Here is a 16179-nt window from a genome sequence, read left to right on the forward strand (position 1 = left end):
TCTGTGCCATGCCCTAGGCAGGGGAGGAGCTCTGCTTTGGACCGGAAAGAAGAGGACAGGGAGGAGGACAGCGGCTAGGGCATGTGATGCCTTGTTCCTCCTCCATTGGTGGACCGTGGACCTCCAACTCATTCCCTGCTACTGTTGCCTGTGTGCCAGCAATGCCTCCATCAACGTCAAGGAAAGTGGTACAACCTCTATTTCAGCTAAACTAATCAGGTCCTCCAAGACTCCAACGCTCTGCTTCCATTGGCCAAGAGGTATGATATCATAGAGTAGCCCTGATCTCTGACAACTGGAGTCATTAATAAACCCTGATCTCTGACATTTTAAGTCAAAAAATAAGCTGTCATTTGGGTAGCTAAGTACAGTACTTGAAACTTGTAAGACCAAATTTTCAGCCAAAGAGAAGTCGATGGAAAGCCTAGCTTAGATTGTACTGCACAGCAGATAGGCTGAACAATCTAATCTAGCCACAGCCATCTGCATCAGGTTTTATCACCTCAAAAGCGACAGGAAACAGCTGATGAAAATTACAACCATTTCATCACCATCATGATTAACAAAGCAGGGGTTAATGAGAGGGTGACCAATGCTAATACACCGAGCTGAAGATAAAAAACCCTTGCAAAAACACCAAACGTCCAAACAGTAGGGTGCTACGTGCTATCCAATTCCAAATACATGACATTAACTGACCAATACATCAATACAAAGAAAAGCTAGCGTAATCACAGCATCATCTAGTACACTCTCCTGTGCCTACCATAACACAGAAACTAATTGCAATAGGAAATTATTTCACGGCCGGCGTGGCTTATGTACACAGAGGCGAAACGCGGAAATGCAACGTCCATCTCCTCCTATGTAGTTGTTCTGCTCCTCTCATCTCTGGAACGCACGGCAGGAAGCTCCAGCTCAGTTGTAGCAGAACACTTGAACTCGGGCAGTGCTCGTGGTTGCATGATCCATATGTAACAAGAACCAAATGTGTTGTACCCAAATGCTGCTTGCTTGTTTGGAATCAAGAGCAGACACGTGCAACTGAGGCGATTCCCTCCTCGCACATGGCCAAAGATGAGAGCATTTTTTTCTTCTTTTCTTCTGCCACAGGCTATGTTGCTGCTCCGAGAACCATGGTCAACCGAGAGGCTGCAGCTGGCTGCATGGCATCTGCATCAGAACAGAGTCGTCCAGGAAATCGCCGTGATGGGAATTGTTGGGCTCGAGTTTCACGTTGCCGTAGGGGTGAGGCATGAAGTGGTGCGGCGGCGGGGGCTTGCTGTCGACGAGGACGCCGAACTGCTCGGGCATGATGGTCCCAGAGGTGGACGAGGGTGTGGAGCTCGTGGTGAGCACCGAGGGCGGCGAGAGCGAGGGGTTGCCGTTGTCGTCGTCGGGGAGGTTGACGGTGGTGATGTCGTGGATGCTGGAGCGGCGCTTGTCCTTGCCGCCGGAGTTGAGGCGGATGAAGTACTTCTGCGCGTGGCTGGCGACCTGCGTCGGCGTCCGGCTCGTCACGAAGTTGCGCGAGATGTTCCTCCAGTCCCCTCGCCCGTACTTCTTGAGCCCCATCAAGAACAGCCTGCAGCAAGCAAGTCGATTAGCCATGAAAATTTCACCAATTCGGCGCGCAAGTTCCATAAATTGGTTCAGCTCCATTTCTTGCATGAGTGTGAGGGTTAATCGGGGCTTACTTGTGCTCCTCCTCCGTCCAGGGCACGCCCTTCTTGCGTTCCTGGTCCGGACCACGCCCGCGCTTGCCTCCGACCACGTAGCAGGAGCGCTTGAAGCCCAGGCCGCCAGCGTCGTCGCCGCCGTCCCAATCGAAGGCGAACCCGGCGGACTGCGAGCCACCGCCGCCGCCGTAGTGGGGGAAGGGCACGAGGCCCGCCTCAATAAAGCAGACGTCGTTCTCGAGGTCGTCGTAGTGGGCCACCACGTCGGCCACCGTCTTGCCAGGAAGCATCACGGTCACCTGCTCCCACCGGTCCGGCGCGTCCCAGTCGACCCGCGCCAGCGCCCTCTCGAACATCTTGTTCTCCTCCAGCGTCCACGCCCCGCCGGCACCGCCGCCAGGGCCGGCCCGCTGGTCCTGTAAGAACCACCCGTCCGCCTGCCCCGCGAAGTACGGCGCCGACGGCAGCACCTCCATCCACGACTCCATCATCATCTCCACTGCACTAACCAGCCAAGAAACCACCTGCGGATCAACAGACCGACCAAGATTTCGCCTTTCCTGTCGGAGCAAACGGAATGCGAGTCCTTGGGAGGCCGAAGGGGAGAGGGGGGAGGGGGGTATTTATGCAGCGGGCGGTGGTGACACCGAATTCCGGCAGATGCCAAACTGGCCAGAGGTGATTCGGCCGCCACCGCGGGAGCGCTTAAAGAAATCAGAGCCCCTTCGGCGATTGGGCCGTGGTGGAGTTTGTGGCCTCTCAACCAAAGAAAAGCAACCCCCCCCCCCCCCCTCTCTCTCTCTCTCTACCACCACTATCTATCTTGCTGCGGCCACTGCTGTAGCTCGCTGCGTTTGTCCCTCTCTGAGACTGCGAGCACGGAGGCAGGCGAGCAGCGGAGAGCTCGGCGTCCGCCCGTGTGCGAGCGTGTTCGTCCAATCCAGGCTGGAAGAGTAATACTTTCTGTGTAGTTTTGCAGGCGACGTCGTGATGGCCCCGTCCGTTCTTTATTGGCCGTTGCTTGCCGCCTTTTCCAATGCTGGGACTCGGCTGCCACTTTACTTTATGTGCATTTATGGATCGCTATACTGCATTTGTTACTACCCTGGCTACTTTGCCTTCCGTTTCTTGATCGACCTCCTCGCTGGTCGCCGCCATGGTCCAAAATAGCCGCGGCCAAGGTGCGGGGTTCACGGGAACCTCTCTTACAACGAAACATGGATTTTTTAATATTATTTTTTATATGGCAATTTAAAAAATATTAAATAAATTCGATAAGTTATAAAAATAACCTACTATCGCGAGATGGTACAGCGAAATCTAGTTTCCTAACAATAAAAGAGTATGTTTTTGCTCTTTGGATCTACGAAAAATTGAATTTTTGCTCATTAAACTATAAAAAAATATTTTCTATGATTGGAAGTGTGAAAATTAAATTTTTTGCAATTCGGTCCTTTAATTTTTTTTCAGATTGGTGCTGCGCAAATATTTTTGCACATTAAAAATAGAAAAATTAAAATTTTCGCAGACTGGTGATGCAAAAATCTGTTTATTTTGGTGATTTTTTATTTTATTTGTAGTACCAAAAATACAAAAATTAGTTAAATTTTTGTATGCATGAAAAAATTATTTGTAGTGACCAGTTTGGTGAAAAATATTTGTTGTATAAATAGTTGTTCAAACAGTATCACGGAGTGATTCATTTTTTTCCTTAATTTTTAGTTTGATGTAATTTTTGTCGATATTTCATTATTTATTTAATGTAAAATTGTGTGAGTAATTTATTGAGTGAAGTAAACTTAAGAAGATACAAATATAATTTTTCGAACAATAGTAGTTGTGAAACATAATTATCATAGAATCTGGTACGGAGGTTACATACGTTGATGAATATTATATGAGACTTAGAGTTTTTCGTCGTAGTACGAATGGATCTTAACCATAAATAGATGATGATAATGAACGTCGGCATGTACCAGTACGTCTAAAGACTAACTTAGTAGCATGTCGTTACTCAACCTAACATGCCTTAAGGAATAAAAATAGTCTGAGTTACAATAGATGCTCTATTGAGTATACATAGGATATTTTCCCTTCCTGAGGGCATCGAGGCATGCCGTCTTAGCGTGACTGGCCTTCTCATGCTTCATTTCCCTCTTAGCTTTGTGTGCTTTAGCCGCAGCGCGCTCCTTCGCTGCCTTCCTTATGCGCTCCTCCTTCAGCCACTTTAGCTGTTCTTCCTCGTGTTGTTACTTGCACTCCCAGCGTTCATAAGCTTGCCTCCTCCACTGCATATTCATGTTGATCCACCACTTTTGTTCCTTATTTTGCTCCATATCCAGCCATCCCATGAAATTGAGAAATGAAATAAGAGGTGGAGGAGACTTGTGAAATGAAATAAGAGGAAATATTAATAAGTTGGTTTATGAAATTGTGTGAGAAGTGCCACATGAGTGATCTATATCGCTATACCGGTGAGTAACCATACGATACATGTCGAGGTAGATCGTACTGGTAGTTGATACACATGAAGAAGCGTCTGTCATAGGTGTAGGAGATGTCCTGGGACTCGTGAACCCTACAAGAGTAGCCACAAAAACACATCGACGGACGACGGTTCGCCCCCCTAGGGGATGGAAGTCCTCCAATATTTCTTGGGTGGGCTTGGTGGAGGCGAGAAAAATATTGCAGTTAAGAGAGGTAAGGAAGGAGTGGTCTACCCATGATTTAGGGTGGGGTTATTTACGGTGGCTGGGGGATGGTGCATGGACTGGGTAGGGCTGGGGGTAGAGCATGGAAGTATTGTGCACAAGGAAAAATGATTAGGGATTCTCTGTGAAAGCTGAAAAGGTTATGCCATTGATGCTTGGCAGAGATTCCCTGTGAATGCTGTTGTTTGGTGTTGTCATCTCATTCTGCAAAAGTTCATCAATGAGTTATTGTAGCCTCTGCCTAGAAGAAAGTGAATTGTATGAAAGCATTGGACTTAGAAAATACGTATTGCCATAATGATAAATCCTGATAATTTCGTTGATGAAAGTAAAGTACATCATATTTATGGCTCATCGTAAGCATTCATTGTCTGTCTGTGGCTACAGTACATAAGACAACATGCACCGACTTGTAACCCTATTCTTAGACAATCTACGATATGTTACAATGGCATGTAGTACTCCCATCGCTAAATAAAGCATGTCTTATGGAAAGACAGATTGCCAGGTGCAAGAAAATATCTATTGGGTTGGTGAAAAATACGGAGACTTCTCATCTAGATATCCTTGCGGATCTCTTGAAAGTTGAATCCATAGGGGGTAGGACTTGTTGCACACGTACCCTTGTGTCAATCCACGTGCCATAGGTCACGACACAGCCGGTAGGCTGCACACGCATTGTAGAGGAACATGCATGTTATTGCATGCAGTGAGGTATTTCTCCCACCACTCTTTATTGAGCTTATATAGCCTCATCTTTGGCTATGTAACATCCGCGTACCTCATTGCCTCAGCCTCCTCGTAGTCGTAGTTGATGTTCGTGTACTCTTGTTCGTTCGCGTACCATTCGTACTTGCACGTAGGCTTGTTGTACTGTTGGAAGGAAGCTGCTGAATTAGATAAAATTCATAGCACGGTAGGATATCTTGTACACTTACCCCACAACGGTACCAAGCAACTATTTCAAGCGGGAACAGTTTCTGGCATGCTATTTTATCGAAGTCACATCGTGGCATATGTGCCTCGTGCGCTTCTATCTGTAGCTCCATCTGCCTCTTCTTCTGCTCTGGGTCTTCATTTCTCTTTCGCTTTTCGTCCTCGCGCTTGAGTCTATCAAGGATGTCACACCATAACTCCTAAGGGCCCATCTTACCCTTACCCTTGTTGGATCTGGATCCAGAAGTCATAGATGGGATTATGGTGGAGATGAAGTAGTCGATTTGTACCCTCTTGCAGTGTCTTTATAGCAGACCGGGCCATGGGAATGGTTCACTTGAATCCTCTTGCAATGTCTTTATAGCAGATAATATCCCAGCATGCCGGTTATGTATGATGCAAACGTTTGGTCGCTTACAGATAATTCCAACCTTAAAATGCCTAGAAAACCATAGTCAGCTCAACCTGCTCTCACCCTACACAAAAGCAAAAGCTATAGGAAGTATCTGGTTATTCGCATCAACTCCAATTGTAGTGAGAATCTGATAGTTGTACTACCCAATCAAGAATGTGGCATCCACACAAAGCAAATGATGGCAATGCTAGAAGGACTGAACACGCTGACACAAAGAAAAGAAAGCACGTCAGAAAATCCTAAACTGATTTTCATCGCTCTCAGTCTCTTTGAAAACGGTGTATGTGCTCGGGTTTCTTTCCTTCAAAATATCAAGCACACAAGGTAGGTTGCAACAAGAAGCCTCATAGGTACCCTATCGCTTTTCTAAGCCTTTCTGCTTCACATGCCAAGCCTTTTGATAAGTAATCTCATATTTGAATTTTCATAATATTTCTCGTTGGATGAATGAACATTCCATGTACCACTTCTGTATAATTTCAATGAACAATTCATTTGCAACTAGTGCAACAGTGAGGTTGTAGTGCTTTCGACCTACGTTTTGCAGCTTACAATTGTGTTGAACCACTTTAGAGGCTACCCAATGGGTTGAATGCTTCAGCTTGTATGCATGTCCAGGAGTTCTACACTTGACATTTTAGTTTTCTAGGCATGAGACAGCAAACCATACCTCTCTATGTGATGTCACTGCTCACTGTACCACTGCAATCCTTCATTTTAGATCGATTGGGGAAGACCTGATTGAGCTGAACCATACTCCCAATGGTTCTCCATAACATGCATCCTCGCATTGTCAGACCAGTTCCATTGATCTAGGATAGCAGTATTAGAGGACTCATCATCTTCATCATTATCATCATCATCATCATCCCCTATATTTACATATTGCAATAAAGCTTCCTCCTCATGGACTGCATTACAGTCTACGTTCTTAAGCTCAACAACAATTTCTTTAATTTCCTCCCCTATATCAGCCTGAACCCTCAACCTCTCCCACTTGCTATGCACAATAACCTCTAGCTCAGTCATCTGCCGTTGCTCAGCTTCCTCCCTTGACACTGCGTGTCCCTGCCTATCCTCTTATTCTATGTCGCTACATTGTTACTTTCATACACTTCTCTTGGACATACCTGCACCAGCATATTGTACTCAACCCTATGTTGCCTACATCATTCTAACCATTTTAACCACTTATCTGTCTAATACACCAGCTTCAACCACCAAAAATCTGGATCTAACATACGAGTCCACATGCATTGTACTGTAACATAATAAATGTTAGGGTCTAACTGAAAATATCGGGTAAATCACATTACCATCAGGGTTTGAGTGCTAAGGACGGTAAAAGAAAAATTGCTCAAATCAACACCAGATGAACAGTTATGAATTTGACCATTTCCATAGAAAACTCTAAGAATTATATGGTTTGACATAACTACGTGGTAAAAAATTATATCAAAATAAATTATCAACTTATTTTCCCGTTAATTACAAATAAAATTCTTCAAAATCCTAATTTTTATACAATAATTAAATACGAGTAACCTAAAATGTAACATACAATTAATCTTTTGAATGTGTAATCTTACATACATAATGAACCAGCATAACCTAAATATTCTTTTTTACATATATTCGAATGCGTTTCATAGACCTGTGACATGACATGATTTATAACGAACTACAAAAATATTCTTAGACTAAATCATAAATTATATCGACTAAGATTATTTCAGTACAATATTCTAAAAATACATATATAATTCAATATGTATAACCTAGAACAGATATCACAAATTAATATTTTTATATATCAGTACAAATATTCTAAAAATACATAATTCTAAATTGTACATCTGTTCTAGGTTATACATATTGAATTATGTATTTTTAAATATTTAATTTGCAATATGTATAACCTAGAACAGATAATTCAATCATGGAAAATATTTTCTAAGCTCAATGAGCGAAAATTCAATTTTCCGCGGATCAGAAGAACGAATATCTAGTTTTCTCTCTTTCTTGTGTGAAAACTAGATTTCGCAGAACCATCTCGCGACAGTGGGTTATTTTTGTAATTTTTTGAAATTATTGTATAAAAAATTAATATTAAAAAAGGAACTGGCGCAAGAGGTGGTCAAACATGGATGATGGGGGAAAAGGGTGGCATCTACCCGAGCTTAGCAAAAACCAAGAGGAGGCCAATATGATAAATTTAACTCAATATTTGATTAGTGTTTAAGTAGCAACAAGAAACAATTTACTGTGAAGTTTCAATTTGGAAGGAGGGGCAATGTCCCCCTTTAGCCTCAACTAACATATGCTGGCGACCGGCGAGAGAAGTGTCAGGGCGGCACATCAACGGCGACCAACGGCAATCAAGGATAACCTTGAAGCCTAAGATTATTTATGGCCTCCCACAATCTTCTCCAACCCCGCCTTTGCTTTGACTCTAGTCAAACCTAGGCGACAACCCAACCAATCTTAGTATCAATTTGGTTGCACTTGGTTGGTTAGCTACCTAGCTACAACGGCAACATAGATAGCGAAGGTGGTGCCATTGCACATTGTTAATTAATAAGAATTTTATAATTAATAATTAAATTCTTTTATTTTAGATAGAAGAAAAGAATTATTAGAAATACAGTATATTCTAGAGCAGATGTCCACCATACATGTGTCTTTAGTCTGATATGGTAGGTTTTATAACCACCATGACATAAATAGGACATGCTCCGATATTCTAGTCAGTTCATCATGTTCTAAATAGAAACCATTGTTGAATTGACGAGCCATCGATATTTGAAAGTAATACTATTGATGATTAGTAAACCGCTGATCTTATGAATACATGATGAAAGTAGGGGATACTACATCTTGCCGAATCAAACATAAAAAATAGGGATTTTATACAGGTCTGGGCCATCCAAAGGATAATAAACCTATGTCATGTGTTCTTGTATTGATCTTTGGGACATATTACAAGGGGGTCATTGCTAGCCTAGATGGGATCTAAAACTAGTCGAAGACTCCGTGTGCGCCGCCTGGCGAGTTGTCAATGTAGATCACGATTGTTGTTGTGAATGTCGATTCACTTGGCCTTCTTTGCATGTGTCTCAGATCTCACTCCACCACTCTATATATAGGGGGTTACTGTTTAGCACCAAGACTCCTTTCCTAGTAGGATTCTATTATCCAACTCAGGGATAAACTTCCTTGTTTATGGGATATCTGACACCTGTGGGAGGTTTCCATATGTCCAAGGATTCCTTTCCTAAATATAGTCCAAGTATCCAAGAGACCCCTAGGGATTCATCGAGTAAGACAATCATACACAATATATACTACTCATCGTCAACCCCCCCCCCCCCATCGGTACATGAAATGAGGTTGTGACAAATCAAAGAACTTAGCCCAGATGAGGGGAACATCTTGACAGGTTGCCTCTCCAAGTGATAACTCGGGCATTTAGGTAGGATGTACATCTAACTAGGATCCTGGTTGTCCTCAGGTCATCTACTCGGGGTTTTAGGTCTTTTTCGAGTAGCTCCTCTGGGAAGGTACCTCATCCGAGTAGGATTTCCGGGTCAACCAAAGATATTATTATGATAATTTCTCAAAATCTTGATAAGGATGAGGAAATTTGGCTATTAGTACGACGGGTCGTTTGAATTTTGAACCGTCGTAGCGGAGACTTTGTGTGGTGGTGAAAGAATCTCTCCACTTTTTCTGGAAAAAGATCATGATGACGTTTAAAAACTGAGTACATTCATCAAGGACATGTGCTAGCTCATTTGCAATTTCATGCTAATCGCTCCCGCATGCGCTGAAAGGGATTTCGAGCATTAAATGTGATGAGACCTTGGCACAAACATAGCTCCGAGTAGAACTCAGAACCGCTACAGGGCTAGTCGGAGAATTGTTGAGCATCTCTTCATCCTTCATAAAAGGGCCTGAGGGTGTCTCAGGCAATACTTTTTCTTCCTTGTCCTTCTGTCTTGCGCCTGCAACCTTTAGGCATCTTCTTAGGCTTTCTTATTGTTGTAACATGTACTTGAGAATAAAGACTTTCCTTTTGTCAGTAAAAAAGTGTTATATGAAATGATGGTATATAAATGAGATGGTGGGACTATCGGGGACCTGATACCGAGCAATTCCCGACAACCTATCATGCTTAGTATTACTCGCTTCTCCCTTTGGCTAGGGTAGGAGAACTTCGTTACTTCTCAGGGAGCTTAGTTCAGCCAGCCTTATGTCCGATGTGAATGGGAGGCATAATAGCCTCCGAGCATTCATAGACGTGATAAGGAACCTTTTCACATCCTGTGAGGTCATATCTTAGAACACCATCCCTCCGCAGAGGAATCCACTTTGGCACATGTGCGATATGTTGTCATTAACTCTTAGTACACTGTACCTATCCAGCCCCTGACTGGTTATCTAGGAAGAACGTCAGATAGACAATCAAATATAAAATAAGGTAGATTCTAACCGTCTACTAGTGATCGAGTTAAGTGAAAAATTGAACACCCATATTGCCCCTTTGGTTGTAGAAACTTTTGTTTCCTACCATTGGCTCGTGTTACCATCATCGAGGTGTATCTGGTGCACATGTTGAGTAAAGGTACCCGATTAGCGGCTTATGGCTAGTTTTCCCATCTTACGGGTGCCAGACGTTAAGGTGTAGGGAAGGCAAAAAAGGGCACAAAGAAATTCATTCAACTTCATGGGCAATATGACCTTTTACTAATGTGAACTTACTCTTAGTACTTGTACATAAAACTTTTGGAGTTGATCAAACTTCCAAGAATTATTGAGGACTCGTCTGTCCTCCATTGCTAACCTGAATGACTTAGGGCGAGTAGACTCGAGCACCGTATATGGACCCCCACACTTCGGGGATAGCTTGTTGTAGTTACTTTGGTTCTGGACAAGTCATAGAACCAGGTTGCTAGGCTGGAGGGTTCTCTTTTAGATGTTCTCGTCGTAGTAGCACCAAAGAGATTGTTGATATTTTACTGATCGTATTAGCACTTTAAGTCCTCTTTCTCGATGTTGTTGAGGTCATCCTCTCTTCTGAGGGTTTCATCCTTGTCGGCGAACAACTTGACATGGGGAGATTTAAACTTTAGTTCACAGAGAAGAATGGCTTCGGCCTCGTAGCCTAGGAAAAAGGTGTTTCATCTGTTGCCCTACTAGTTGTTGTCTGAAGTGCATAGAGCACGTTAGGCAACTCAGACACCCAGACTTTAGATTAGGCGAATAAGTGATTAAAGACGTGGGTCTTGATCCCTTGTAGCACGAGGCCGTTAGCCCACTCCACTTGTCCGTTGCTCTAGGGATGAGCGACCGACGCAAAGCTGACCTTTGTAATTAGGTCCTCGCAATACTCGGTGAATGTCGTGCTTGCAGTACTGTTGTCGGTGATGATCCTACTTGGGATGCCGAACCTGGTTATGATGTTCTTCATGATGAACCGTTTGGTAGCTTCAAAGGTGGTCCTTCCAACTAGCTCAGCTTTGATCCACTTAGTGAAAGTATCGATAGCAATGAAAAGGGATTTGGAGCCCTCGAGTGTGACATTGAAGGGCCTCAAAATATCCAGTCCCCATGTCGAGGAAGTCCACGACAAGGGCATCGTCTTCAAAGCCTGAGCGTGTTGGTTGGCGCGTCTACTGTGAAGCTGGCAATTGACGTATTTTTTAACCATATCGCTCACACCATGGAAAGTCGTAGGCCAGTAGAAACCTTATCTGAAGACCTTTTTGACCAGAGTTTGGAAGGAAGCATGAGCTTTGCACACCCCTCTAAGGATTTCTTCGAGTAGTTCGTTACCCTGCTTTCGAGAGATGCGCCTCATGAGCACTCCATGGGCACCTCTACGATAAAGGGTGCTGTCAACTAGTATACATTCTGGCTCTATGTGAAATTTGCTCGGATAGTGTCTCATCCTCAGGTACCCCCTCGATCCTAAAGAAACTTGCGGATTGGATCCATCCATGTATCTTCGTATTCAAGCAGAGCTACAAGTTCCTCACGACTCCTTGTAGAGCTTCGATTCCTGACGTCTCTTAGACCACCACTCCTTTGGCCGCATCATCTTTTGATGTCATTGATGGCTTCAAGAATCTTTCTCTAAGGATCCTAGGTTGTCCTGGAGATCGTGAGGATGCTAGTCGAGCAAGCCTATCAGTGAGGCAATTATCCTTTCTCGAGATGTACCTGACCTTGAATTCAATGAATTTCTTCTCTAGCTTTATCACCACGACAAGGTAAACTTCCATGATTTTGTTTGAGGTTTAATACTCCTTGATAAATTGCTTCACCACTAGCTGTGAATCCCCTTTCATGAGTAGGCGGCGGATACCAAGCACAGAAGCTACTCAAAGACCGAAAAGCAAACCTTCATACTCAGCCATGTCATTCGTAGCCGGGAGCTAAATTTGCAAAGTGTATTGCAATAATTCTCTGGTTGGAGAGATGAATATTATCCCAGCCCTTGAACCTTTGACCATTAGCGACCCATCAAAGTAGAGAGTCCATGCATCGGTCATATCGTCGTGGGCGTTATGGGGTTGCTCGAGAGTCTTCGCTTGTTAATGAAATCGTGTAGATCCAAGATGTAGTGATTTCAGATCGGTGAGGCCCTATGGCAATGCAGAGGTCGATTGACTTCCCAAATAGTCTGATTCCGGGGATTACATCTGTTGGGGAAAATGCCCCAGCCATGGACACCCCAACAATGTACGACGGCATACTATGATGACTATAATTCCCAAATTTATATAGCCATGTCAGAGAAATAAATGACCAAAAATAGCCTCACACGTACATGATTGTAGCATAACCTTAGGGGCAGGATGGTAATTTTTCCTGCCTCTTCTCTCTATAAAATGAGCCCCCTAAGGGGCGTGCATGGGGGCACGATTGATTCACTCATTTTCCTACAAACTCTCTCTCTCTCTCTCTCTCTCTCTCTCTCTCTCTCCCTCCCCCCCTCTCTCTCTCCCTCTCTCTCTCTCTCTCTCTCTCTTTTCTTTTCCTCTTTGTTCACTAGTCATCCCCAAGCTTGAGCCCCCCCCCCATTAGGGGAGGCTTTCACCGCACTCTGTCCGGGGCATATTTCGTGCCCCATCAGATGGCACCGTCCATGGGGATATCGACACAAGAAGCCGCATAAGGAAGGGAGGCTAGAGCACGTCGTGAGAGGAGAGTTTGAACATCTGAAGTTTTCATTCAAAATGGACCACTAGTCAAGCGATGGGAAGCTGCTATCATGTGGGCCTACGTGTGCTGGCTCACCATTAGCCACATCGTTGCCCAGGGGGCGTTGCCATGCCCCACGCTCACACGTGCTCACGATTGTTTGTTGTCGCGTGGCTCCACGAGTGGGAGGTCGCCAGCTCACTGCCTCACGCGTAGGTAGGCCGGTCTGCTGAGGCCTCACCATAGGGACCCTGCCATCGTGCCTGCCCGTGGGCCTGTTGGTCTGCAAGAAGCTGCATAGGAGGTGCTCGAAGGTAAATAGCATGCTTCCATATGCTAATAAACTAAAACAAAATAGCTAGACGTATTGGCTACTCCTTGTCCTAGCCACATAAGGTTGCAGCATACATCATGGGGTAGCACTACTCAAGTGTGGGAGGCAAAAGATTGTAGCACTCGTTGCTTCATGTGCATTGCTTGAAGGGTCTTAGAGCATAGTATAGCTACCAGCTAGTTTTATCTTTAATAGGTAGGGCTGAACTTTTGGGGACCTGTTTACGGCATCATGCACACGGTAGGTATGTCAAGATAGTTATTACCTTAGCGTACCGTGCTCTGCATAGTGCAGTGTCGTCAGCTTGTCAAGATGTTCCTCTCTATGCCGATAGACTGGTCGTGCAGCATGGCTACATTGGAAGCTAATATTGTTGATGTATTCATTGCTAGCACCTACTTGCTGCTACACTAACCATGCATGGAGCATCATGCATAGAGATGCGCGGTGTGCCTTGCCCTGTCCTCCTATCAGAACACTTTATGTGGGTTGGCATGCTTAGACTCTGACGTGTATACACAAGACATGGTAGGGCATGGGCATGCATAGGAGCTGTTGTGCACCTTCTTGCGTACCCTAAGCTGGGGCATGGCCAAAGGCCTATCAAGTTTTCTGTAGCAAGCGTATGGTCAAAAGCAAGCTACTCGTGCAAAGGTAGCTGTCGCATTTGTGACATTATTGCTAGCCTCTACCATCAAGGGACTAGGCTAATCAGATGCAACGCCTTCGGTCTCGTCCGAGTACGTTCTTGAATAGCATCACGACCACACACTTTCACGCTGTAGCTGGAGGAAGGCTCTGTCTCACCTCTGCTGCAGAGGCAGAGGCCCCCTCCACGGCTCGGGAAACCTCCTCGTGCTAGAGGCAAGCTTCATACCACCTCCACAGAAGGGCCCAGGATGGCCACCACCACCACTACCAAGGCCCGTCAGCCATGCTCCGAGCACACCTTCGATTGTGGGTTGGCCCCATTCTGGAGGCCTAGGCGGAAGGGTCCCGGGATCCAACGGCCAGGCTCCAATGCAGTTTGGAGGCTCAGGACACGGCTGGGGCTGCCTTTGCCACGATCGCAACTGCATCTATGGTTCCATGCAAGGACACAGTCAGCGTGCTCACTAGGCGTGCTTCCGACCCACGTGAAGGGTGGCTTCGAGCACCATCAGAGGGCAACATCGAGCAGGTACCGAGTACTTTGCATGCGGGTAACTATTCCTTATTTTTTCCATAATCCAAGCTAGCTGGTTGCCTACGCGAAAACTAGCCAGTAGCGGTGTTCCTTTGTGATGTGCCTAGTAGTGGGACATGCCCGCGACATATGAGATTAAAAATTACAAGGGTGTCAGCTGCCACACTCTGTGACATCTATTTCCTACTTGCCTGAATTGCTGGTTGGCTAGCCCCTTTACGAGTCGTGAGACACATGTATGATGAGGCATTGCTAGTACTAGAGTAGAGTGATACAAGTTGTTGGTCAAAAAGCCTACCGCATTTACTATGGTGTGGCACTGCACGGTGGAGCCTGCTCATTGCACCTCTATTGGCTAGATGTGTCCTAGCATGCACCGGTAGAGTGATCTCCGCTGGCATGCGTACATAAGTCATTTAACTCAACATTGTCCTGTAGATTATTCTATTCTAGTATGCCCGTTTTCCCTGCTACTAACCACAATTGTAGCAACTCGCTTTGAACGTGTGTGGGTAGCGGATGGGGCCGCCCTAGGCTACGGAGGTACTGGTGGGTCACGGCCATCCGGCCGACCCCTCGGCTGGCTTCGGGCCACCTCCCGAGATACCCAACGGCTTCAAGACTCCCCTGGCTTTGGGCCACCACCAAAGGCCCCCTCCTTAATAGGGCCGGCTAAGGCCCTAATCCGCCTCTGTAGCGGAGGCCCCGTGCCGCTAGTCACATGACACCTCACTTGGTACGTGCTTAATGGTGATAGCCACTAATTAAATACTTCCATGTTGCTGCTAGTTGACTGCCACGCAACCAAAACTGTGTGGTGCTTGCCTCCACATAGGCCGAGTTGCCGAAGCACTCCTCATTTTGACCTTCACCGCGGAGGCCTCATACGGCCCGCATGCGCCATATCAATCCAGCCATTGCTAATACGACATTAGTCAAGCTAGAACATTTTGCAGCTGCAACATATGTTTTCATGCAAAAAACATGCGACCTTGAAAACATACATGGCTAACCTACGCTGCATATGTTTTTATGAAAAAAAACCCACTGCCTCGACGGCCCCGTACCTCGGTAAAAGCCCACGACAATGGCAAAAACCTATCACAATGGCACTAGCTCCGCACCTCATAGGCTATAAGCCTTGATTGCATGATGCACTTTCTCGGTGAGCCTGTGCCTCAGCAAAAGCCCATGACGATGGCAAAAGCCTTAACAGTGGCACTAGCTCCTCACCTCATAGTCTATAAGCCTCAGTCGTGTGACACACTACCTCGACAGCTCTGTGCCTCGGTAAAAGCCCACTATGATGGAAAAAAGCTTATCAAAATGGTACTAGCTCCGCACCTCATAGGCTATAAGCCTTGGTCACGTGATGGACTGCCTCAATGGTCTCGTGCCTGGCAAAAGCCCACGATGATGGCAAAAGCATATCACAGTGGCACTAGCTCCGCACCTCGTAGACTATAAGCCTTGGTCATGTGCCGCACTATCTCAATAGCCTTGTGCCTCAGCAAAAGCCCATCACAATGGCACTAGCTCCACACCTCGTATGTTATAAGCCTCGATCACGTGATGCGCTGCCTCGATGGCCCCGTACTTTGGCAAAAACCTACGCCAGTGGCATCCTTGACCCCACCGCCATGGTAACAACGCCTCGACGGACACCTTGACAGCTCTGACCTTGGTGTAAATATAATAATAAAAAGAATCCC

General features: G+C 45.5%; 1 protein-coding gene across 1 annotated transcript; it reads right to left on the bottom strand.

The window, feature by feature from the left end:
* Window positions 1–536: 536 nt before the first annotated feature.
* LOC133928987 (transcription factor DIVARICATA-like) lies at window positions 537–2681 on the bottom strand. Its single transcript, XM_062375547.1, has 2 exons — window positions 1698–2681; window positions 537–1585 (listed from the first exon to the last, which is right to left on the bottom strand). Exons 1-2 carry the CDS (start codon window positions 2171–2173, stop codon window positions 1141–1143), a joined length of 921 nt encoding a protein of 306 aa, XP_062231531.1. The 5' UTR covers window positions 2174–2681; the 3' UTR covers window positions 537–1140.
* Between the last annotated feature and the right edge of the window lie 13498 nt (window positions 2682–16179).

This window comes from Phragmites australis, chromosome 9 (genome assembly GCF_958298935.1).
Source record: "Phragmites australis chromosome 9, lpPhrAust1.1, whole genome shotgun sequence".
Classification (NCBI taxonomy): Eukaryota; Viridiplantae; Streptophyta; class Magnoliopsida; order Poales; family Poaceae; genus Phragmites; species Phragmites australis.